This window comes from Bombus impatiens, unplaced genomic scaffold (genome assembly GCF_000188095.3).
Source record: "Bombus impatiens unplaced genomic scaffold, BIMP_2.2 scf_0248, whole genome shotgun sequence".
NCBI classification, from domain to species: domain Eukaryota; kingdom Metazoa; phylum Arthropoda; class Insecta; order Hymenoptera; family Apidae; genus Bombus; species Bombus impatiens.
In genome coordinates, this window is record NT_176667.1 from 1,517,046 (window position 1) to 1,543,398 (window position 26,353).

The following is a 26,353-nucleotide window of genomic DNA, read 5'->3' on the forward strand; positions in this document are numbered from 1 at the left end:
AGAGAAAAAAAAAAAAAAAAAAAAAAAAAAGAAAAGAAAATGACAAACGACGAAGTAGTCTCTTTCTTCCGATTTGTATTTCTTATGTCACAAGCATTGTTGCGTACGCGACTCGGTTGGAAGCGAGAGGAGAGCTGGTGTATAGCGTCGGTGTAGAGTGGAACAACCGCATTCCAGGATGCAGACGGTAGAGAGCGAGACTGAAGTTGCTGTGCTGGTTGAGCGCGGGAACGCGATGCAGCGAGGTAGACGAGAGGGGACCAAGGAGGACGAAAGGAACATCGTCTAGTAGTATGCGAATCCGTTCGAGCCTCGTATCTCGTATCTTCCTGCTCGAACCAAAGTGTGCCGCGCACTATATGCGTGTCGAGCACTACGCAAACAGACCTCTGACTTTTCGAATCTTTCCTGGTCTTCTTGTCCAGTCGTATTCCAGAGGACCGATATCGCAGACGAAAGCAAACGAAATGTATTTTCATTTCCTTTTTTTTTTCTTCTTTACCGTTGATTCGTATTTTTAGTTGTTCTACAGGCCACTATTACCTTAAGTCTTTACCTTAAGTCTATTACGCAGTCTTTCGGAGTGTAGAAAAAACGCCACGTTAAATACCACGGTATCGCGATACAAAAGGAGCAACAGAAATGGGAACGGTAAAAAAAGCAAAGTAATCATAGATAGTAAGTATTTGCGATATTGTTGGAAGTTATTATTCCAGATAAACTCGGCTTTTACGCTATGGCGTTTTCCAAAGAGCAAAGAAGCAGGGTTGCGTGATTTTATGGGGCGTGTTTCTTGCTTAGTAGAAAAGTACATACGTACACTATGTACAGCACATACCTACACGTAGTACGTCGTATACTGGTTAGCCCTGAACTTGGCCAGCAGTGAACTACCTCTTTCTTTGCAGGAACGTGAATGCGTGAATGCAAAGGCGTCATCTTTGGCCTCCTTATTTCTCGTTGCGTGCAAACACACGCGTTACGACTATTTCGACGCCAAGCAAGTACACTGTACATGTTACTTTCCACGCTTAAACACGTACCACGAAACGATATTGTCGATCAACTGTCAAAGCTAGCACTTATTTAACAACGATACATTTCGTTCACACCTTGGCCACTCTTTCGTCCATTAGGAATTATCGATCGCGATCGAAAGCACGAACAGAAAATTTGCTGTTCGAGCATATTTTTCTCCGATCTCGGTTCAACGAATTTACTGGAAAGTTTCGTAACGAATCTGTCTCCACGTTGGATGCGTACACCGACAGTATACTGACATGTTGATCAGATTCGGATGAAAGTAGGAAAATAAAGACGAAGTGGAAGTACTTGTGGAATTATCTTTTGTAATTTTGATTATATCGATTATTATTCAGGTGATTAGAGATTTCGTTGATTCTGAACACATGATCGTGAATTTAGCTTTCTTCGCACAAGTATCGATATATTAGGTTTTCAATTAAGTAGAACGGAACTAGGTTTCTATCCAGGTACACGGTGGACTAAATAAAGTATCGATAAATAACTTAATCAGCTACGTAAAGCCAAAAGTGTGTATACTACGAAAATGACGATTAAATATGTTGCGTTCTGCTTATCTATCGCTTATGCGCTTATCTATTTAGGAACTAACAATGACTATCAGACTAGACGGAAGGACAAAAAGGGAATAAGGATCGTCGAAAGAAAATGCAATGACAAAAAGTTTTATATGTCTAGTCAAACGACAAAAAATTTATATGGCCAATTTCTACATGTTTCGAATTAGTTACGTATACATATATGCATATAAACTCGTCAGATTTAAAAGCTTTTGGTCGTGCCTGCACCCGTCGTACACGTATCGTCGAGGTCGGTTATGCCAAGTGAGACAACGCTACTGCAAGTTTTCCTAAGATTTTCCTTATGTTAATCGCTTCCGGATCCTGAAAAGAGACACAAAAATTCCAATAACATCGTACAGGTTACGTGTAAACGAATCAAGTTTAACAGGTCCAGTTACGCGTTATTGAAACTTCCAGTGTTTTCTTGGAATATCGTTTCTTAAAAAGCAACATGCAAATATTTTGAAGATGACCGTGGACAAACGACAAATTCAAGAATAAAATAATTCGTAACTTACCGCCTCTGGCGAAGGATTAGGTTCTGGGTTAGCATTGCTCGCAGAAATAAAGGCAATCATAAAAATGACTGCAACGCAAAGTAAGAATCTCATGGCTTTCATGGTTCTTGAATGTTTGTTATTGCTACGTATGTAACTTGTGCGATTTTCCTGTGTTTGTCGAAATCGTCCGCGGCTCCGTTATTTATACCCGAAAAAAATCGTTAAAATTATCGACGAAGTAATACCTATCGTTATATCCTTCGTATTGTCCACCAAAAGTACCAAAAAAAAAAACATTAAGATAAACGTGTACATTTACCACAAAAAAAAAGCAGTAAGTTACAGTCGATAGCTTAGAACAATAACAGCGTGAAAAGTGCGTAGAACGCGATTTAGAGTGAGAATTACTTTTGCTTATCATATTCGTTGTATTAAACTGTATCGTGTATATTTACGACTCACGTGTAAGGAATATTAAAATATCGATTACGAAAATGGAAATAAGATTCCATCGTAAAGCTTAAAAAATAAGCCTTTTAAAGCTTAAACGATATTCTGAAATTATAGACTTACACTACTGCATGATTGATAGAAATAAAGCAACCATGGAAGTTGGCCTTACAAAAATTTTTCCGCAACCGTTGCATATACAGGGTGGTTGGTAACTGGCGGTACAGGCGGAAAGGGGGCGATTCTACGCGAAAAAAGAAGTCGAAAATATGGAATAAAAATTTCTTTTTTTTATTTAAAAAATTTTTTTAGAAATCTACAGTGAAATCCGTTATAACGAGACGCGATAAAGTGCACGCGTACCGAGCGAAAATTCACAGTCGATTTTCTCGAAAACGAAGCCTCGAACGAAAAATTTTTATTCTATATTTTCGACTTTTTTTTCGCGTAGAATCAGCCCCTTTCCGTTTGTACCGGCCAGTTACCAACCATCCTGTATGTATAGGTAGATGCCAGAAAGATAGTAACGTTGTTTAAAGATAGTAACGAGCATAGAAGTCACCTGCCTGCCATCGTTGTATATTGAAATTGTAACTTTAGGTGCCTTTTTTGCGATTCGTATACATACAATTCGAGATTCGCCAAATCCCCATAGCATTAACCGATGACCGTCCACTTGTTGCTTATTTCTTGGATTGGAATATTACGAACGACATAAATAAGATTGTATAAAGAAGATTATTCAAATTTCACTAATATCAAATATACATGTAACATGTACGGGGTAGTTATTTTTGCCATTATTTTCAGTGTCGTTAGATCAATCGTCGCAATTAATCGAATAGTGAAGTATAGTCACTATTTATCTTATCGCATCGATTCTATCCTCTGTATTTTAATTAAAAATTTTATTAGTCCCAAGATAATAATCTATTTTATACGATGACTCATAGAATCGTAAAAGAAAAGTTTCTATTATATTTTTTAGCGACCGACAATAGTAGAATATAAAATATAAAACAATAATTCGAAAAAATAGACGCTCCAACAACTGTGGTAAATTAAATACGATTAAAAAGAAATTAAATAACTCGGATAGAACAAAATTGAACACTGGCGAATATTTGACTTTTTACTTGAATATCATTGGCCTCCTTATTTCTCGTTACCTACAAACACACGCTTTACGACTATTTTAACGCCAAGCAAGTACACTGTACATGTTACTTTTCACGCATAAACACGTAACAGGAAACAATATTGTCAAAGCTGACAGCTATTTAACAACGATACGTTTCATTCACACCTTGGCCACTCTTTCGTCCATTAGGAATTATCGATCGCGATCGAAAGCACGAACAGAAAATTTGCTGTTCGAGCACATCTTTCTTTGATCTCGGTTCAACGAATTAACTGCAAAGTTTCGTAACGAATCTGTCTTCACGTTGGGTGCGTACAGTATACTGACATGCCGGTCGGACTCGGATGAAAGTCGGAAAATAAAGATGAAGTGATAGCACCTATGGAGTTATCTTTTCTAATTTTGATGATTATTTTGATTATAATTTAGGTGATTAGAGATTTCGTTGATTGTGAACATAATCGTGAATTTAGCTTTCTTCGCACAAGTATCGATATATTAGGTTTTTAATTAAGTAAAACAGGACTAGGTTTCTATCTAGGTACACGGTGGATTAAATAAAGTATCGATAAATAACTTAATCAGCTACGTAAAGCCAAAAGCACGCGATCATGGGTATATCTGTGTATGTGAAAATGACGATTAAATATGTTGCGTTCTGCTTATTTATCGCTTATGCGCTTATCTATTTAGAAACTAACAATGGCTGTTATTTCAATCGGATAAAGTAGACGGGAGGACAAAAAGGGAATAAGGATCGTCGAAAGAAAATGCAATGACAAAAAGTTTTATATGTCTAGTTAAACGACAAAAAATTTATATGGCCAATTTTTACATGTTTCTAATTAGTTACGTATACATATATGCACATAAACTCGTCAGATTTAAAAGCCGTTGGTCGTGCCTGCATCCGTCGTACACGTATCGTTGAGGTCGGTTATTTATTTAAGTGAGACAACGCTACTCCAAGTTTTCCTAAGATTTTCATTATATTGATTGCTTCCGGAGACTGAAAAGAAATACAAAAATTCCAATAGCATCGTACAGGTTACGTGTAAACGAATCAAGTTTAGCAGGTCCAGTTACGCGTTATTGAAACTTCCAATGTTTTCCAAATCGAAGTTAATCAAAGTGGAATATCGTTTCTTAAAAAGCAACATGCAAATATTTTGAAGATGACCGTGGACAAACAACAAGTTTAAAATAATAAAATAATCCGTAACTTACCGCCTCTGGCGAAGGATTAGGTTCTGGGTTAGCATTGCTCGCAGAAATAAAGGCAATCATAAAAATGACTGCAACGCAAAGTAAGAATCTCATGGCTTTCATGGTTCTTGAATGTTTGTTATTGCTACGTATGTAACTTGTGCGATTTTCCTGTGTTTGTCGAAATCGTCCGCGACTCCGTTATTTATACCCGAAAAAAATCGTTAAAATTATCGACGAAGTGGTACCTATCGTTATATCCTTCGTATTGTCCACCAAAAGTACCAAAAGAAACATTAAGATAAACGTGTAAATTCACCACAAAAAAAAAAAAAAAAAAAAATACAGTAAGTTACAGTCGATAGTTTAGAACAATAACAGAGTGAAAAGTGAGTAGGGCGCGATTTAGAGTGAGAATCATTTTAGCGTTAGTTATTATTGTCGTTTCGTGTTTATCTTTAATACGTTTTGTATCTGTCAAGCATAATTTTTACTAATTTATCTTATATTTAATAGCTAGCTATTTCTACGATATCAAAATTATTACTTTTGTCTATCATATTCGTTATATTAAACTACATCGTGCATATCTATAGCCCATGTGTAAAGAATATTAAAATGTCGATTACGAAAATGGAAATAAGATTCTTCCTTAAAGGTTAAAAAATAAGCCTTTTAAAGCTTAAACGATATTCTGAAATTATAGAATTACACGACTGCATGTTTGATAGAAATAAAGCAATCATGGAATTTGGCCTTCCAAGAATTTTTCCGCAACCTTTGCATATATGTATAGGTAGATGCCAGAAATCGTTGTTTAAAGATAATAACGAGCATAGAAGTCATCTGCTTGCCATCGTTGTATATTGCAATCGCACCTTTAGGTGCTTTTTTTTTGCGTCTCGTACACATACGATTCGAGGTTCGCCAAATCTTAATGATCGTATCACGTAATCGCTGCATCCCGATAGCATTAACCGATGAGCGTCCACTTGTTGCTTATTTCTTGGAGTGGAATATTACGAACGACATAAATAAGATTGTATAAGGAAAATTATTCAAATTTCACTAATATCAAATATACGTGTAACATGTACGGGGTAGTTAATTTCGCCATTATTTTCAGTGACGTTAGATCAATTGTCGCAATTAATCGAATAGTGAAGTATAGTCATTACTTATCTTATCACATCGATTCTATCTTCTGTATCTTAATTAAAAATTTTATTCGTCCCAAGATAATCACCTATTTTACTCGATGTCTTATCGAATTATAAAAGAAATGTTTCCATTATATTTTTTGACGACTGACGATAGTAGAATATGAAATATAAAACAGATATTGCTCGAAAAATAGTTATTCCAACAACTGTGGTAAATTAAATCTAATTAAAAAGAAATTAAATAGATCAGGTAGAACGAAATTGAACAGTGACGAATATTTAACTTTTTACTTGAATATCAGTATCTCACCGTCTAAAAGTTCTTTTCTCTTTTATTTGCTCGAATATCGCACTTAAAAAGATAATAATATGTCGAATGTATAAGATATAGATACGATTGAATAAATTGTGTCTTGTAATATTTGAAGTAATGTTTTACTTCATACGTTTGATCATTTAAACGGATCATCCCATTATACGATTTATGGTATACGTAGTTGTAAAATTGCGCAAAATTAATATCATTTATAGAATGAAGACTGATTCATGATTCACAAGCAACGATACTTCGTTTCTTTGATCCGTTGAAAAATACAATTTCCTTTCCGCCAATGAGGTCAGTACGATAAAGAAATAGACACAGATAACGAGGAACAAGAAATTAACGGCATATGATTTTTTATACGTTAATCGCGTATCTTGTTAAGGTAGTGATATTGATTGAAGATATCTATCCCGATAAGGGTGAAGTTTCCATGATAAGCCAGCAAAGGGTATTTCTACACCTCCAAGCTTTTCAGCATTCGTGGATGAACATTCGTAGCATCGACGTGAATTAAATAGTTATAGCAAGAAACATGAGAGTGCACGAATTTTTAATAATCTTGTTCACGATCGGACTCGTTGCCTCGCAATCGGGTAATGTATCAGTGCAATCAAATATCCACTTATAATTTTTAAATTTACATATGAACAGATACTATATATTTGTCTTTAAATTAGGGGAACAAACGCTCAAGTGCTTCAAATGCGACGGCGATTCGTGTAAAGAACAGAAAGTTTCCACGGAAATGTGCAAGATAAATCCTCCAGACACGAATACAACCCCAACTGAACCATCGACTGAACCATCGACTGAACCATCGGCTGAACCATCGACTGAACCATCGACTGAACCATCGGCTGAACCATCGACTGAACCATCGACTGAACCATCGGCTGAACCATCGACTGAACCATCGACTGAACCATCGGCTGAACCATCGACTGAACCATCGACTGAACCATCGGCTGAACCATCGACTGAACCATCGACTGAACCATCGGCTGAACCATCGACTGAACCATCGACTGAACCATCGGCTGAACCATCGACTGAACCATCGACTGAACCATCGGCTGAACCATCGACTGAACCATCGACTGAACCATCGGCTGAACCATCGACTGAACCATCGACTGAACCATCGGCTGAACCATCGACTGAACCATCGACTGAACCATCGGCTGAACCATCGACTGAACCATCGACTGAACCATCGGCTGAACCATCGACTGAACCATCGACTGAACCATCGGCTGAACCATCGACTGAACCATCGACTGAACCATCGGCTGAACCATCGACTGAACCATCGACTGAACCATCGGCTGAACCATCGACTGAACCATCGACTGAACCATCGGCTGAACCATCGACTGAACCATCGACTGAACCATCGACTCAACCATCGACTCAACCATCGATTAGACCATCTGAATCACCGACCACGGCTCCAACCGAGAATAAATCAACGGCCACGGCTTCAGTCACGACTAACTCAACGACCAACGCTTTAGCCAAGAAACGTAATATTTATCTCGTATGATTCAGTTTGTAATCGTTGTTCCTTTGATGTATTAGAAGGGTTTCAGCTCCTGTTTCATAACGTACAGTAAAAATATAATAGATTGGATAGTTGTGCAAAATTAAATTACAAATTATACTTGTTATATCTTTACAGTACATAATATGTTTTTTATATGTATTTTTAGTTGACATGAATACCGATAGAAAGCGTAGAAGTGTAATCGGTCGGTTCCCACGAATACAGTCCGTTAATGGCAACGTTACATATCACTGTTATTTAAAAATTGGTAAGGCATTTTTCTATATTATTTTTTCGATACGCATAGTTTATTCGAAGTTTGTGTTGACGTGAAACACGTAAATGAACTTAGGTTTTGTTAATTAGTTACACATGTATTTTTCTCTTATAGAGAATGGCACGGAATCCAGGGGTTGTACCACGGAAGATAATTTCTGCAAAAATAACAATTCTACATGTAAACTCTGCGAAACGGACGAATGCAATTCGGCAACGTCAACTGTTGTATTTACATCTATGATTTTCTCTTTGGCAGTAATCCTATTATTTGTAAGATAAACTAATAGTTTTCTTATCTATCGTAAAGCCACCTTTTTTAACAACAACAATCAACAATGCCTCAGCAACGATCAACTAGATTTTTCCATTTCTTCTTGATAAAAAAAAGACATTGTATCGAACGGACATAGAGTTTTATAAATTTAACAGTAAGAAAGAAGTGGGATTCTATTGACAATTATAACTAAAATAACATATTGTACATATATCTATAAAGGTGTAAAATAAAAGCTTTATTTATGTAATTTAAGATAGAACCAAAATTACACGAGCAGTAATTGTTGGTTTGTACAAGTTGTGAACCTCCGTCCCTCGTATACAATCTATACATTTTTAAAGATATAATATATATAATAATCACGTAAATCAGGACATTGCACTTTGCGTCGGCAATGAAATTAATTGTAAACAAAAGTGTATTAAGTATGGTTAATTTGATGTTTAACTAGCAAACCATTCACCGCGGATCGACGTGTATGCAAGGGCAACGAACTCGATGAATTCGATACGTTCCAGTCGTTATCCGTTATATTCAAGCTTTTCGACATAAATGTTTCTCACGCGAGAGTAGCGCGAGCGTCGTTAGTTCCAATATGCAAAGAAATTGCATTGAACGTGTAGCAATAATAACTTGGAACGCTATCAGATTTCCATCGACTTTCCGTCGAAATAACAAACAGGAACGTGGACAAAATCGACAATATCGACGCGGGAAAAATTGCGTGTTTCTGTTATCATTTTTCTGCGTAACATATTTCTAATAGTAATATTTTCAGGTATTCAAGTAAATATCTAATTTTCAATATGCAGAAAGATCCTAGAGGACAAACACAAAAAGCAAAATGCGAGTGAGCTGGAAGTTAGAACACAAAGTTAGAACACACTATGAACGAGTTTAAATTCAAAGGATACGTCGACAAAAAAATGGATATATTTGGACGACGTGACGTCGAGCGACGAAAGACGAGTATAAAAAAAAGAGAGGAGACATGGAAGAATAGTAAATTAGCGAAGAAGGCGTGCGTGAACACGAACTGTGTCGAACGTCACGATACGAGGCAGTGCATGATGCGCGATTAAGTACATGAATTGAGATTCGGACGTGCTGGTGGCCGGAGCGGTTCGCGCTTCGCGCGCCTCCACGGTGGTGTTCGTTGGGAATTCTGGGCAATTCTGGCGTTGCTCGCAAGGGTACGCGCGCGGTCGAGCAACTCGATTCGTCGGAGCTGCGCCAAGCACTCCTCAGTCTCCACGACTCCGCGAGGAACCTCGGTCTACAGTCTATCGTCACTGTTCGTGAGCGTCGTTTCGGCAGAGTTTTTCCGTCGCTTTCGCGTTTCTTTCAGAATTGCTAGCACACGAATGTTCCATTATTCTGTCCGTAACCTATCTCTTGTTCTCTTTTACCACGTCGCCGAGTGATAAGACTGAAAAAGAGGAAGAGAAGGAGAGGGAGAGACGGGAGAAACTCCTCTCGACGTGGATTCACACATCCTCTTCGATTAATCGACTCGTTCTAACCCTAAGCGAAGGAGTCGCTTCTCATAAACGGTGGATCAGGTGACGCGCGTCGATCGGTGTATCGAACGAGCTGTCATCGTGGCAACAGCAGTCATGCACGATCGACGCGTTTGAATCTTTCCCGTGTTCGTCCCTAAACGTGAAACAGGATTTCGAGACCCCCAACCTTTCGCGGATTACTCTGCACGGACGTGTAAGTATGTATATCATTTTCTTTGACACACGCATTTATGTATATAAATTATATTATGTATATAAATTAGTACTTAGCCGACTAGCGGCAAGTTTGCCGAAATATTTCGAGATGTCGATGGATTAAGATGTCGAGTTTCGAGATCCATTAAACATATCTTTGACAGATTAAACCGAAATCTTGTACCGTTGGAATTTGCGTTGCGCCGAATGTTACTCGATCGAACGTGCGTAGACGTATCGATGACGCTTTGAACTTCGAAAATTAGAAGAACGAGGAACAACGGCGTTCCTCTGGAAAAGGACGCAGCAACGCGACCGATCCGCCTGTCTACATTACTAACAATAAAGAGAGAGAAAGAAATATCACTATTATAGACGGTAAATCGCGAGAAACGCGGCTGTATTTATGTCGATACGTGATGCGAATTTCACATTTTGGTTGCTCCTTATAAACATTAGATAGACCGATTCTTCCTGTGCATTCTGTGACTTTGTTTCGTACTTATATCGAAGAACACCCGGACTATTTCGATTACGATCACAAGATTCCACAATACCCATTGCAGTAGGCAGATATCCTAATTTACAACGATGTTTATTTACTCATTGATAGGATTTGAAAAATTGTTCACGTCCCGACCGCTGCATTAAACCACCTGTGCGCGTTGTTTCCCTTCGATTTTGTAGATTGTAGTTTCAGTGGATCGCCACGACGAGCGGTTACGGGCTTATCCCGGGATCGAAGATCTTCGGCGCGTTAAACTCGTTAGGGGAACTTGTCCACGCCTACGATTAGTTTCCGTTAACGAGGATAACAAAGCGTTCGGTTAACCGTAAATCGTTGTTGCGCTACGCGCAGGAGTCGTAAAGTTGAATACACACAGAGCGTCCGTAGTTTGCGAGTTCAATTTGCACATTCGCGCTCCATCAAACACGTATCTTGTTCTTCCTTCTCCTTTAATTCTTTGGTAACTGGGAGAAGACACTGAAAATCCTTTTTGAAAGAATTGCAGAGGAAAAGACGACGACGGTGACTTCGCTTCTTTCTCGAGAGAAGAAAAAGTCTGTTACTTGAAATCAGAACGCGGGAACAGAAGCAAAAGGGAAACGCGATTACGAACCGTAACTCGGTGTTGCGCGCACGTTAAATCGATCAATGTCTACCCATCGCACGCCATTCCGTTACGATAATTAATTTTCGCGCAATTCGTACGCTCGATATCTCAACTCGATGAAAACGCTAACTGGGAAAATTTGAAATTTGTAATTGCAGCATGAAGAAAGAGACTCGTAATCGTTTGACTGAGCATATTTATTTTCGTAATCCGTTGAATAAAGTTCACAAGCAATCCTTGGAACGTTGGTAAGCGTTGGACCGACTTAACTGCGCGACAGGGATGGAACGCAGAACCGCGAAATCGCTTAACTAATCACGCGAACTGACTATCGATAGCATACCTGAAAATTAGATAAGTATGTCAGGCACAAGCAGCGAATAAATCGTATCGAACATGACCGTTTTTTCAATGAAATTCGTCGTACGTATAATATTGTTTCGTAACAAGGTGAATATCGTTTCGTTCCCACTTTGATACAAATTCTCCGCTTTTCTTCTTTTTTTCTTTTTTCTTCTTTCGAACATATAGTACGATTCTTGGGAAAAAGGCGCTTATATTAGGACGATAGTTTTTTTGAATTTTTAAGAAACTCTGTTGTTCGTGTCGTCGTCATTATCGTCTCAACTACAGCGTGGCCGCAACGAACGATAACTTCTCATCGATCTGGATCTAGATTTTGACAATTGACGTTCAATTCGTCGTAGTCGCGTTGATGTGTTCGTTTGTTTAGAGTGCAAAAATACGCCGCAACGGAAATGACGCGGCTGGTAATCGCAGGTAAAAAACGGAAAGTGGAAATACTTATCGAGCGAGTCTAAGTTCGAAAGAAACAACTTGAGTTTTTCCAAGTGCGTTTGTTCGCTGTTACGTGAACATGTCGACGCGTATATATACAGGGTGGTTGGTAACTGATGGCACGAGCGGAAAGGGGGCGATTCTACGCGAAAAAAGAAGTCGAAAATACAGAATAAACAATTTTTTTTTAAATCTACAGCGAGGTCCGTTATAACGAGACGCGATAAAGTGCACGCGTACCGACCAAAAATTCAAAGTCGATTTTCTCGAAAACGAAGCCTCGAACGAAAAATTTTTATTCTATATTTTCGACTTCTTTTTTCGCATAGAATCATCCCCTTTCCGCTTGTATCACCAATTACCAACCACCCTGTATATATATGTATGCCCACTATGTAACACGTACGAATATAGTAATTAGTATTTTGTGTGTGTGTGTGTGTGGGTGTGTGTATACTATATACATATACATTATTACATATATGTAACATAGCTGCTCGAGTATGAATCTCGCGCGGTCAGAGAAATCAGGAATCTAGAACTTGGCGAGAGAGTAAGAACCGCACGATTCTCCGGATATCCGTTCACGCTACGAGCAATCGAAACCCGCCAGCCGAAGCCAGTTCACCCACGACATTGAAAGTTACGATCGGGGAGAAATCGGATTGCGTTTTGCCCGGCTGCTTGCTTACTACGACAAGATTAATTTTGCGTTAACAACGGTTACGTTTATTCGCATTTCCGCATTACTTCGTTTCCATTTCATTTTCCTCCTTTTCCTTTTATCTTCCTTTTTACATCCGATATCTGTCTCTAAATGCTATCCAAATACGGACGACTTATCTCGTGCTCTTCGCGAGTTAAGATACGATACGCGCACTTATGTTATGCAAAAGTCCGAAGCAGAGAAATATAACGACAAGGGGGCAAAGTGAAAAGGAAAGAAAAAGAACAGAGAAGAAGACGCAATGAGGCCCAGGGCTCTTGTCCGGTTCATCGACCTATCGTCCGGTCTCCTTAGCCTCTCGTTCTTCACCTTTCTCCCGACACTTGGTTTCTCTTTCTCTCTGTAAACTTTTCCGTTGGTCCCGAGTCGCTTCCCAACCAGTGTAGGAATCTCGCCTTGGTCACGGTACGAAAGATACTCGGATTTCGCGATGAAAAAGATGCTCGCGACATTCGACCAGTTTCCATATTTCTATCATAGAACGTATAAAATCACTTTTCGCCCTAAGAGCTTGTTCGTAACTTTCGCTTACGTGGTACAATGGGGAAGAGATACCGATACAATTTCGTTTGACAACGAGACTTTGTCCTTCCAAACGATACAACTTCAAAGAGACATTGTACGAGAACCTTTCGAAGAATCAACGTTTCTTAGTTAAATAAGTACGTACGTAACTGATGGTTATCGCGCTGTGTTCATAACATCCACCACTGTGCTCACATTTGTCTTCGCTTCGTCTTTTATTTAATTCTTCGATTTAATTAAATTCTTCTTTTCATTAATTTCTTAAAATATTCTTTAATTTTTTTAATTTAATTAATTATTGTGTAACTGTGAAGTTCGTTCTTTATTTTTAACGGTTACACGCGTCAGATATATGCATAGGTAATTGTCGATAATTGTATATCGGTGGGTTCATGTTTCAACCGAATCTCGTTAAGCATCTCAAGGAAAAATCTAAGGTCTTCGAGTTATAGTGTGTTGTTTCTTATCGAATATTTCGAGTAAGAGAGGTTTAACGAACGAAACCGGTTTACGAGACTTTGTCCACATACAATCAATAATATCGTCGATATTTCAAAGTCCTCAACATCATATGGTCGTATAATATTGACAACATCGTATCGACGATACATATTGATTCTTTTAGTTAAGAAACTTGAAATATTGACGATATGTAATATATTACTAATCTTAGAGCACCCTAAAAAATAATATACAGGGTGGTTGATAACTGGCGGTACAAGCGAAAAGGGGGTGATTCTACGCGAAAAAAGAAGTCGAAAATATAGAATAAAAATTTTCTTTTTTAATTTCTTTTTTTAATTTTTTTAAAAATTTACAGTGAGGTCCGTTATAACGTGACGCGATAAAGTGCACGCGTACCGACCGACAATTCAAAGTCGATTTTCTCGAGAACAAAGCCTCGAACGAAAAATTCTTATTCTATATTTTCGACTTCTTTTTTCGCGTAGAATCACCCCCTTTTCGCTTGTACCGCCAGTTATCAACCACCCTGTATATTATTTTTTAGGGTGCTCTAAGATTAGTAATATATTACATATCGTCAATATTTCAAGTTTCTTAACTATGTATCGAAGAAAGACAAATTCAACTTCTAGGCGCGGTTATCTATGTACGAAAGTAAACGATGGTTTATGTCGTACAACCAGTATGACGATCATAATCTATCACAGTGAGTACAAGTTGAAGTACGATCTTTTATCGTAACATTTAAATATGTATGATATATACCTGTTGGTTCGTATTTTAGAAGCGGAACGAACAAAATTGTGGTTGTCATAGAGGTTTTCCGCTTATAATGATGTAGTAGATGCGACAACCTACTTGTCTATAGTCGAAAAGGGCTGTTCATTTCATTTCATTCTTCTAATATCCCCGTTTAGAATGGTCCTGCGTCAAGTCGAAGTGTTTGTTGGTGCAGCGCACCATAGATAGCTATACACGTGCACGTACATACCGCTACTTGACATTGATAGTGGAACAACTTAAAAAATGTACACTTTAGAGAAGAAACTTCTTAATATCGACGTTTTTGAAAATACCAAATACAAGCTTTACTAATGCAATTGCCCTCTGACACAAGACTGACGAAATTATAAATACAACGTTCTACGCGATAAAAATAAAAACATCTATTGAGTTGCGTCGCTATCAATGCCAAGAAGCGATATTTACTTGTATACGAAAGACTCGAACTTATGTCATTCGGCACATACGAGGGGAAAGAAAAGAACGAATACGAAGAAGATACGCAAGACGATGACTTTATCAGCACTTTGTGCGTCCATTTTTTACTACTTTTACTTTTACCTACGTTTCCTCTCTCTTCTTCTCTTGCGTTTTCCAAACTCTTCTTCTCGCGTTCCAGACTCGTAAGATCGCGGCGATAGAGTTATTGGCCTCTAAAAAACGAGCCATTTTTTTAATAGATGGATTCTACGCACATTTTAAAATTAAACCGGTTTTACGACGTCCTCCGCGTTTGGCAGAGCCGGGCGAATGAATGAACAACGATTCCGATGAAACACATTTATCGTCGGTTTAAGAAGAACACAACCAACCGAAGAAGAGCCATCGCGCGTCTTTTCTTTCTCTTCAAATTCCTTCTCTTCCTTTGCTCGCATCTTCGCCGTACATTTTGCATACGTAGAGTAGAGAGACAAGTCTGCTTCACCTCGCAATCGATGCTTCGCATTTTTTATTTCAACGAAAATAACCAAGTTTGCTTTTTTTCAATTGTATCTGTTGCCTTTTGTTTAACCGTGAACAAACCAAATCGAAACGTAGCAACGATGCAGAAACGACTGTGTACGAGTTAAACAGACACAATGACGGACACAATCTGTACGCATACACGTAGCTATATTGTCCTACGCAACCGGCTCGGTACACCGGAGCAGTACGTCGCGTTTCGTTTTCTCTTTCATCCGACTAAAAGGGACTATGACCCTTAGGGAACTTAACATCTTTTTACGTTATATTCGATAGAAAGAGAGAGAGAGAGAGAAAAGAAGAAGAAGAAGGAAGAAAACCACCGTAGACTTAAATTCGAGCGCGCGTGTGAACATCTGGTCGAAGATATTTTGTTAGTTTACGAGTCTTTTTAATTTATTTACGCCATCGAAATCGTTTGTCGTCGAAATCTGTTCTACTAGTCGTCCTAGACTTTTGACAGAATAATTAAGGAATAAGATAGGCAAGGACATTGGCTATCTCCATAAGTGATAAATTATCATTTGCAATTGGAAAATATTTGCTATGGAAGAGATTGTCTCTTCTTCTTACGAGCGAGCATGGTGCGTCAAGACCCTAAAACCTCGTTCGAAACAGGAAGACTGACCGAGAGGACAGGTTGGAACAAGGTCGAATTTACGATTTGTAGGTCGGCCGGTTCAGCCTCCGCTGCTAAAACTTAATATACAAGTTTCTTGATCGACGCATAGTCACCGTAAACGTTATCCAACGCGAGCGCGATAACTATCGAATCGCACCACGAGCTATTGTTAAGATATCGAACCGTACTGTTTTATATTATTTGGCTGTTTCAAAATGATATTACGTGTAAAGTTGTATCTCGGACGGACACGCGAACTAAAGTGACCGGTTAACTGCCGTGATCCTGGTATACGAGCTAATGAATCATTAACGGTTCTGTTTGTCCGTTAATGCCTCTTAACTTAACCCTTGGGAGTCTGTTTCATATCCGGTTGGCCCAAACCAGTCGAAAGCAGACAATACTCGTGACGCTTGCGTCATATACGCTTACATATACTTGTTTGTTACATATGTCGTTTACGAATCTTTGCGAACGTAAAAGACCGCGGCTTGGCCCGACTATACAAATTCCAGCGCTTTATTTCCTTTTTTCTTACCGCAGTCTCGCTACTGGCTTTAACGTTCGCTACAATTGTTCGCGACACGACGTCAAGAATATATTATCACCACGGACTAAAACGACTTTATGTAATTTCTTGTGAATTCACAGGTAACACGGATGGTATTACAGTCACTACCGGAACAAAAACGATTTCGTATCGGTTGCACGTTGCTTAATTATTCTCGTGCCACTTTGTGCTTGTCGTTATTAGGCAAAATGCAGCAGAAACCGCGGAAGCTCTGTTCGAAGCGCTATAAATATAGCGTGGCATAAATCGGCTCGAGTCGGTTTGAAAAGGTTCTGCGTATTAACGAGTCTAGAAAGGAAAAAGATGTATATCTGCATAAGGAGAATCCTGACGGAACGCGAATAACTTGGCTCGCGTTCTCGCACTCCGCGTTCGCGCGATTCTCACGAGATTGCCGTTTTAATCGCAACTTTGATCAGCTTCGAACGAAATAAAATAGGATCGGCGCGGAAACTGTTTTTCCTAGACATTTGGCTAATCAAGCATCGAAACGAGAGCTGAGCAGAGAATAAATGCCACTCGCACGACGTCGCGTTCGCCGAACAATCGTAGACACACTCGTAGAAGGTAAACGATACGGGCTGGCCCTGAAGAGAGCGTTATTATTTTTCGAGGACGATAACTCACGTTCCGCGAACGTGACCAGACTGCTAGGCCGGACATTTGTGCAGACGGAACGTTTCGTTTGCGCGTTTTCGCATTCGAGTAGACGAGGGAATATTTCCTATAGTCTGGCGGCGTTCCGAGACACGCTCGATCGCCTTCGTTTCCTCGTTATACGAACTCGCGCGCGAGAATCGCTTCGACTTAAACAAGATACCCTGCCGAGAGAATTCTAACGTGGCAGAAGGAACTTAACCCTAATATGGCTTGTACCGAACGGAACAACGAGTCGGCAGAGCGAAAAGCAGTCCCGTTAAACAACCGATTGTCAAAGAGAGAAAGGAGGTAGAGAGAGGCGGAAAAGAGAGGGGAAAAGAGAGAGCACGATGTTTATATTCGAGCAGCATTTTGCGAATATCGGAAGGAGAATCGAACAACTATGGACGATGGTAGAGGAATATTTTTCGTTCTAGCGGCAAGCGGTCTTGAGCAACGCCAACTCTGAACGATAACCTGATGCATAGCGGACGATGACGTCACGCCGAAGGGCAGCTTCGGAATCGAGGTTCTTCGCCTCCAGCCTCCCCTCTGCCAGGATAACCTGTTCCCAGAACCCTGTTTCATCGATCCATCCTTCGCGCTCGAACTCTCAAACTGTCGTCGTTCCTACGTGAAAACTTGAATATCTTCCTTGGCAAAGTAATCGTACGCGTATTACGCGTGGCAAACGGATAAACGAGTAATCGTGTCGGTAGATGATCACGCGACGGTTTCAAATTTCGTTCTATCGATCAGTTGAAACGATATCGTTTCGTTGACGCGTAATTTGTTTATTCGTCTATTTAGCAAATTAACGAGCAAATTAAGCCAGCTGTTATGGTACGAGAAAGAGGAGAAGGAATTACGGTAGATAACAATGATAGATGCACGACGAAGGAAACAAAAAAGAAATACGAATATACAGGGTGGTTGGTAACTGGCGGTACAAGCGGAAAGGGGATGATTCTACGCGAAAAAAGAAATCGAAAATATAGAATAAAAATTTTTCGTTCGGGGCTTTGTTTTCGAGAAAATCGACCTTGAATTTTTGGTCGGTACGCGTGCACTTTATCGCGTCTCATTATAACGGATCTCGCTGTAGATTTAAAAAAAAATTAAAAAAAAAGAAAAAATTTTTTATTCTATATTTTCGACTTCTTTTTCGCGTAGAATCACCCCCTTTCCGCTTGTACCGCCAGTTACCAACCACCCTGTATATTCGTATTTCTTTTTTGTTTCCTTCGTCGTGCATCTATCATTGTTATCTACCGTAATTCCTTCTCCGAGAAAAAATATAATTGGGCGGATAAAGAAAGTCGATTTGTAATAACGCGTTAGGAGTTAGATAATCGCGACACCGATCGCCTTAACTTACGCTAAGATTGGGAGAAGTGATCGACTCGATACTATTTGCACATTCTGATGACGGAGTAGCAAAATCTGAGATCGCTCGAGAAGAAGGCAACCCGGAAGAGGACCACGGTATTGTGTAAAGAACGTGAACGAGATAATCGTGAATTTCTCAAATTTCTCAAATTATAACCGATACTGCTATACTCCTATGAATCGTTACGAATAGTTAGACAAGATGAATCGTTGATCGTTAAGAGTGAATAATCGCTTGGCGATATTACGCAATTAACCACGATATACGTTAACAACGTTCGACGTTCTTGCTAGTTTTCCGTATCAACTTATGAGTATGCAAGCATCTACGTACCACATATGCATACGTACGTGTTTGTTAGAGAATGAGAAACTTCTTACCGCTTATATCAATAACGATGACTAATTGCGTGAGTAACATGTAAACACGTGACGAGAATCTACGCGCATGTTCTACCGCGTTTTTCGATACGTTGCAGATGTATGCGCTTCACCTACATGGGCGTTATTACGCGTATGGAAGCTGATGCTGGCGGTAAATATTAACGAAAAATGAACGGGCGAATAAAGCAGAAAAAGGAATACGCATGGGTACCTATATATATATACTATATATGTACGTATATATAATACATATGTATCTGGCGACGCAATTTCAAAGACATCTCACATTGTCCGGTTGATATTCAACGAGGGGACTCGATGACTAAGAGACTACGTAGGCGGAAACAAATCATCAGCTCTAAATTGATATCGCGTGCATTCTGCGAGATAGTCGACGCTCTTATCGTCTTTGCGCACTGTCTCTGCTTCTCACGAATCGCCAACTAACGACGCGATGATGTTCAAACGTCTATAGCCTTTATCAATGGTATCGTCCATCGATAAACGTTTTCCGTTTACATCGCTTTCGTATAAATCTCGCTTGCTACGTACTCGATGTTCGAGTTACGAAAACCCTTTTGTATCTGTTACTTTCTCCCGAACGATATTTTGAAAACACGTAGCTACATATACAGAGTGCTAAGAGGTTCGGTCATCTGTAGCGGTGATCGTGACTGTATGCGTACAAAGAGCTGCATGCGTAACCGACACGTGCACGTAGACCACTCTCGTTGTTAGACAAGCGAATCAAGAGCTTTTCTGCGTAAGCTCACGCGTCTCGATTCTCTCTTTTCGCGGCCTGATAGTCGATAATTTGCAAATATTTGCATGCATCGAATGCGCACGTACTGTGGCATCTCGTTCTGGTTTTATCGTATACGCGATGTACCACGTTTACGGATGTTTGATAATACGTGAATCATCCGGAAATCATTAGGAAAAAAATGTAATAAATATAGATGTGCGTGTTTACGACACGATGCTACTACTTACATTTTACGCGTAACGAGCAACGACTTAGGTACTCGTTATTGGACTCGTCCGTCCGTCTCTCGTACTATATTTCCATTACGTAACTCACGAACTACCGTAAGCTATCATACTGGAATCAGTAGTATACGCAGAAGATAATCGATATCAAAATACCGAGTTGATAAAACTGAACGAACTCGACAAAATATGTGCACGATTTCTTTGGGCTGTAGCCAGTTGTTGACGAAGATGACGGCATGCCTCGTTACGGCCGTCGTTCGCAGCTCTGTAATAATTACGATACTTGTTGCTCACTCATGGTTAGTTATTCGAGTAACACGACGCGACGTCTCTGCCGTTGCCCGTCGTTATTGCGTGCAACTTCTGTGGACAACAACTACGGCTATACCAGAAAAGTCCGCACGTTTGATAATAATTCACAGAGACGCAGACCGATCTCGTTGCTCTCTATAGCCTGAGTTTGTTGAATGGCTGGCGATCGATCGGTGGGGGCGCGAAAACCTAGTTGTATGAAACATATATGCACGTATGAAACACGTATGAAATGAATAAACGCGAATGTCCACGATGTTTGAACGCAGCCTTGGGTAAGCGTAATTCGCGAAACAAGGGCACAACGAAGGTATGTAATAACGGACAATAGTATGCGGCGAACAATGACATGACGCGAGGAGAACTGAAAAGAGCTTCGTACATCCGAAACTGTTGGTTTCGGGTTTCGCTACGTTTTACCAAGCGTTTATCGTGTTTCTATTCGCAGCGTCGAACGTTCGTCGCGCATCGCAAGAAGAACGACGCGACTGAAAGATGGAGGCAAAGAGATAACGGAATGGAGAAGAAAGCGTTCCGCGTGAGAGAGATCCGATATAAGTGTGACAGTTGGAAAGTTGCGATGGGAATGATGTCATCGTACAAATTACGAGTGTAGACAATTTTGCGGAAAGTATATCTACATAATACGCTCGCATTAAGATTAGTACAAATTATCTTGCTACTTACGCGTGCAGCTTCTTACGATTGTAAGAATAATCAAATTGCAATTATTATACGAGTGTCGAAATATTCAAATGTACGTACAACACGCTATCGATTTCTCCTTTCTTCCGAATATCGTCCTCCCTGCGATGATCAATCAATAATCTCTTTCTGTAAAATCGTTTTTGCCGACTACTCCCACGAATTTCCTGCGCGTATGCACACACTCCACACATCCGTGTTCGTCAAGTTACGAGTAGAAACAGGTTTCGTTGCTGCTTAGTTCGTCAACGTACGTTTTCTTTCGTTTTGTTATAATCACCGATTTCGATTCGTCCTCAAGATTTTTCTAGGATGGGAGGGCACGGAGAATTTTGTACCCACGGCTGCGAACAATCGGTCGTCCCGTGAGAACGCGAAAAGAAACAGTCCGCGAACATACTTATCGGCAGTTGATCTACGGACAAAACCAAGAACCAAGTTCTTGCCGGTTTAAAACAATGGTGCATCCTTGTCGAGCGTGTTATATCGTTATAGATAACGTAGATAATGCGCTTCCGGCACGCACAATACGTTTCGTATACACTCGCACACGAACCGCCATCTTTCTATCGATTCTCCTTTCGATTCTCGAGCGTGTAGGAATATCGTTACTCGAAGAGCGTAAACTAAGTATGCGGGCGTGTCACAGCGGCGAGGGCGGGCAGCTACTACAATAACAGTATAAGCATAGCTTCGCCCAAATTTTCTCTAATTTTTCCTTACGTCGCGCGTACCTAATACATATGATATACGCATTACGGAGATGGAAAGAAATCTCGTAGAGACTGCTCTCTGTCGCTCATCGTCACGCGCTGCTTCACATTGTTTTCTTTCTACGTATGACATTTTCGGCCTATGCGCGCGCTTAACTTTACGACAGCGTCGAGTTCATCGAAAACGACCATTCCTTCCAGAGGTCCTTCTCCCACTTTCGCGGTAAACGTAGATACGTAACGTATTCTAATATTGGACGAGACGTCGATGTCAAATTTTAATCGAGAGGCTGACACTTTTATCAGGGAATTCTTAACGATGGGGCCGAATAATGGCATTGCCCGTGCGACGATGCGACAACCCATGCACTTAGACCGTGATTACTCACCCGACTAACTCGTTAAAGGCGTCGCTGTGATCGAATTAAGGTCGGACAAGAGTGGAACTTTTCTCGCCATGATTAAGTGGGTCGTTGCTAAAACGTTATTGGTTGATTAGCTTTATCCATGCTACTATCGGACGGTGTGTCCCTTATGTTTCTCACTTTGACTGTGCCTCTCGCATTTCGTATTCTATCGAACACGTACCATTTTGTTCTTTAGTGCAGAGAACGTGTCGTCGCGCCATCAACGTCATCGTAATAGTCGCCGTCAAATTTAACCCGTGAAGAAGTCAGACGGAGAGGATCGAAGGAATAATCGTGAATCGTGTCGCGTCATCGATTTCACCCATGGTTCTTTCGTGTAACATTTTATCTAGACGCGGTCGATCGTCAAAAGATCGAAACGATATGTGAGAAATATTCCCTGTTAACTCGGAACAAACGAACGATCGAATGACAGAGCACTGCCATGGATCTTGGTACTTTCGTATAATATCTGTATTGTTTTCGTTTGGCTTCTATTCCGTCTCGCGAAATAAACAAGAGGGTTGTGGTTATGGGCTTTCGATTCCGATCGAACAAGTGCAATCGTTTGTTTGGTTTTCAGGAAAAGATGAATGCCCCGCCGCCGGTATACGCATCTTCCTGCCCTACGTTGCAGTCGAACCTGTCGCTGCACAGTTCTTCCTACTACAGTGAATACAGTGGAGCTGCGAGGAGGCGATTATCGTCGACGGGAGAGGCAGACACCTCGGCCACGTCTAGCTATGAAGGTAGCGATAGTTCTGAAAACAGCGACGAATCGCGTTTGGAGCCAGTGAGCCAGATGGAACGGGAACAACTCGAAACGTTTTTCAGGGGTTTGAAGTCTCAGGTAAGCGAAGCTGTGTGTGCTCTTTGCCAAAATGCAAGTGTACGTATTGTATCATCGTTTTGTTTCTTTCGAACGACAACAGGTGTTCGTTTGCGAGTCGTTGGCCAACTTGTATCTGGGAAGCGCGTCGCAAACCGAAAGATGGGAGCTTCGGTTTACCGGCATACCCGTGGTAGTTTTGGATCTTGGAGAAACCCGATCGAGATCCAAGAGGCGGATTCAAATTCTGTTGGCAGAACGTGGCACTTGTTTTACTCTTTGGAGGGAGACCATCGACAATTTGTCGTCGTACAAGGTAAAAGACATGTTGTCGGTCAGCCGATCGGTAATTTATAAGTAATTCTAAACGACTAGAGTTCGTTTTGAAAAAATTATGTTTCGCAGGTATCGGGCCCGGCTTTTCATACGATGTGTCTTTCGTCCGATCACACGCGCCTCGCGGGACTCAGCTTCGATAATCCGAAAGCCGCGAACGACCTTTGGCAACACATAGAAAGACTCGTTTCTTGTCCAGAGAACATTAGTCTCTCGATACCAGGGAAGAAAAAGAAGAAGCCCGTGCAGAAGAAAGTGGTTTTACCGGCCAAGAGTAATATCAGCCAACCCTGTCAATTTCAGCACGTAACGAGCGTCGACGCTGCCGATCGATCTCGATATTTTTCCCTTCAAACTATGGTGCCGCCTTTGAACGAGCTAGAAAATTCTTTGGAAGCAAATTTTTGAGATAACGAGAAGCCGGGCAATCGTTCAGATTCGTAGAGTTGTTCAGATTCTGTCGCGTTGCTCGTTCATCTATTGCGCCTATGTTCTAGGCGGATCTATGTATCCGATAAGATAAGATTACCTGAAAAATATGGCATATACCCTTCGAGCTTTCGAGGACGAACAAAATCAGACGATTTGCCAGATCTATCGCCTTTCTACTGCGTTTTATCTCGATATATAATATCGCAGGAGAAGAAAGCAAAAGGAACGTATCAATTGATCTTTGTTCTTCTGCCTTTTCTCTTCTTTTTTGGTCTTCCTTCTTTTCGTAAGACTAAAAGGAAAAAACAACTAATCAGAAGAAGAAGAAGAAGAATCGTTATGAATCTCGATCGCTCGGAGATGCCTGAGAAGCAAGAAATTCTCGAATCGAGAAGAAGAAAAATCAAAACAAATAGCCTATTATTCCTTCTACTATAATCGTAACTTTCGAAGGTTTGTGTTCTTAAGAATATCGTTGAATTCAACGATTTTGCTCGAAGAAGCACAACCCATGGTACATACAACATCTCGTCTTTGAAATACTTGGTGCGAGTTTAAGAGTTTATTTAAGAGTTCTTGTAATAATATTCTCTTGGAAACATTTGGCATCCATCATTAACGAGCGATGCCACGCTCATTTCGATCGTTGTCTTCACATTTGTCGTTAAAGTTCGCTGTAGTTGTATCGTCAGTGAGTTTTATGCGGCACGACGAATTAAAATGTTAATGTTATATACGAGTCGTTCTGAAATTTAAAAAAATTCCCGTTTGAACAAATTCGAATGAATTCAATACATGTACGTACTATATATATATATATATATATACTATACGTAGTGTGGGTGGGATATAAAACACGAGTCGAGGGAAGCGAAAAGAAAATCGAAGGCATTTTTCAGATTTTCTGGATTTTTATTGTGTCGCATCCTAACGGTTTCACGACAAAATGCTTCCTTTTTTAATAACGCGTTCGAATGCTCAGCCAAGAAATTTTATCACTCTTCCAACGTAATGCGTATCGAACTAACGAATTCTGTCCGAATAACGACTACGATAAGACTGGTTTTATCATTCGTCCTATATTTAGAAAAACGCGTTAAACATAGACATGATAATGATAATAGCGTTAACACGTATCTTCGTTATTCGACGTTGATCGTTACCACTAACCGTTTTTCGACATGGGACTTTTGCTGCTAGACAGAGTTTATTAACGTTATTGGCATCGATTAATAGGGTGTGAAAAAATGATGGAAGAGAGAAGGAAAAAGAAAAGAGAAAGATAGGAAAAATGGGAATGGAGAAGCGTGGTTAAACAGTATGTTTTCTGTTCCAAAGATGCGTAGTGTCGTTGTTGTCATCGTTAAAGCGTATCGTATAAGGAATATCAAGAGAATAATTAAATTGTTCGCGCTCAAGCATACCGTTAATCTATTTATCGGTGAGAAATAACTATCGAACGTGTTTGCCTGCTTCAAATCACTAGGGATTTTCGGTGATGATCTCTAAACACTTGATTGTATGTACGAAATAACTTCGATATCGACTAACGTATTGATTTCTTTGTCTACGACTGTGATATAAATATATTTGTATAGTTACATTTACGTAATATGTATCCGCATTGGTTAATCATTTTGATATGTAAGTTTACGACCATCGTTTCGCATGTAATAATTATGCTAATAAATAGTAAGTTTACGTAATAGATATATCGCATTCGTTTGCGTCATTTTGTCATATTTTATGCAACTGGTATACTATATGTAAATATGTACTATCGTACTGGATAGAAGTGGAAGTAGTACAACTTACTTGCAATTACAGAGAAAAAGACGACGAAAGACACGATTACGTATGTATTTGGCAGCGTAAGGGAACGAAGTGTCTAAAGAGGACGCAAGCAAGCTTCGACAATTATTGTCTCGTTCGAACCGATGCCGCGCGTCGCGAGACGTACGTCGTACGTAAGTAAATAGTGTGGAAGACTACGCGAAAGATCGGTGGGTCGTCGTACCCGGAACCAAACGACACTTTCCACGCCGTTCGAATCGGTGACTGACTTTCTTTTCGTATCCTACCTACCTAGTAAGTACCTAGATGTCGGTATACGTCGAAACGCACTAGTTTTGAATCGTTTCGAATCTACGTTAACATTCTTCTCGCGCGGGTCGTACTGTACTGCATTCACTAGACGTAGACCGTATGAGACTTGTGACACGCGAGCAAGAGTTTGCTCTACTCGAGCAGGATGTGATTTCCATTCCACTTTCACCGGTGGGAAGACTCGGTGACGATCGCGTCGAATCTACGCTATTCGCTTAGAATTAGTTTAATAAGGAACGTTCATCGCTCGTACGAAAAGCTAAGCGATCGGTAGTACGATCTGTATCTGTATTCCGTATACGGAGGACAAACCGCACAACCTGGAGGAAA

General features: G+C 40.2%; 5 protein-coding genes across 12 annotated transcripts in view; 3 read left to right on the plus strand and 2 right to left on the minus strand.

Annotated features, from left to right (window-relative positions):
* The window catches only part of LOC100741540 (coiled-coil domain-containing protein 170), a 7,713-nt gene extending 6,071 nt beyond the window's left edge, over positions 1-1,642 (plus strand). For all 4 annotated transcript variants that reach the window (XM_024366883.2, XM_024366885.2, XM_024366887.2 and 1 more), the window contains one exon: positions 178-1,642. In XM_024366883.2, coding sequence (XP_024222651.1) covers positions 178-204 — 27 coding nt within the window. In that variant the 3' untranslated portion in view covers positions 205-1,642. The remainder of the gene's footprint in view (positions 1-177) is intronic.
* A 61-nt stretch (positions 1,643-1,703) lies between these two features.
* LOC100741663 (melittin) lies at positions 1,704-2,361 on the minus strand. Its single transcript, XM_003488547.4, has 2 exons — positions 2,126-2,361; positions 1,704-1,928 (listed from the first exon to the last, which is right to left on the minus strand). The coding sequence occupies exons 1-2, from the start codon at positions 2,225-2,227 to the stop codon at positions 1,860-1,862; spliced, it is 171 nt and encodes a 56-aa protein (XP_003488595.1). The 5' UTR covers positions 2,228-2,361; the 3' UTR covers positions 1,704-1,859.
* Positions 2,362-4,478: 2,117 nt separating this feature from the next.
* On the minus strand, positions 4,479-5,107 carry LOC117151513 (melittin-like). Its single transcript, XM_033320171.1, has 2 exons — positions 4,926-5,107; positions 4,479-4,707 (listed from the first exon to the last, which is right to left on the minus strand). Exons 1-2 carry the CDS (start codon positions 5,025-5,027, stop codon positions 4,636-4,638), a joined length of 174 nt encoding a protein of 57 aa, XP_033176062.1. The 5' UTR covers positions 5,028-5,107; the 3' UTR covers positions 4,479-4,635.
* Positions 5,108-6,800: 1,693 nt separating this feature from the next.
* On the plus strand, positions 6,801-8,743 carry LOC100746493 (protein TsetseEP). The gene is made up of 4 exons (XM_024366830.2): positions 6,801-6,985; positions 7,070-7,915; positions 8,102-8,203; positions 8,327-8,743. The coding sequence occupies exons 1-4, from the start codon at positions 6,925-6,927 to the stop codon at positions 8,491-8,493; spliced, it is 1,176 nt and encodes a 391-aa protein (XP_024222598.2). The 5' UTR covers positions 6,801-6,924; the 3' UTR covers positions 8,494-8,743.
* Positions 8,744-9,598: 855 nt separating this feature from the next.
* Positions 9,599-25,625, plus strand: LOC100741900. 5 transcript variants are annotated; one of them, XM_012384281.3, is made up of 4 exons: positions 9,599-10,211; positions 22,904-23,170; positions 23,253-23,465; positions 23,555-25,625. In XM_012384281.3, the coding sequence occupies exons 2-4, from the start codon at positions 22,910-22,912 to the stop codon at positions 23,891-23,893; spliced, it is 813 nt and encodes a 270-aa protein (XP_012239704.1). In that variant the 5' UTR covers positions 9,599-10,211; positions 22,904-22,909; the 3' UTR covers positions 23,894-25,625. The 5 variants fall into 5 exon arrangements, with proteins under 5 accessions (XP_012239704.1, XP_003488597.1, XP_033176060.1 ...); XM_003488549.4 differs by having other exon boundaries at positions 9,601-10,207; XM_033320169.1 differs by lacking the exon at positions 9,599-10,211 and adding an exon at positions 19,660-19,677.
* Positions 25,626-26,353: the final 728 nt, after the last annotated feature.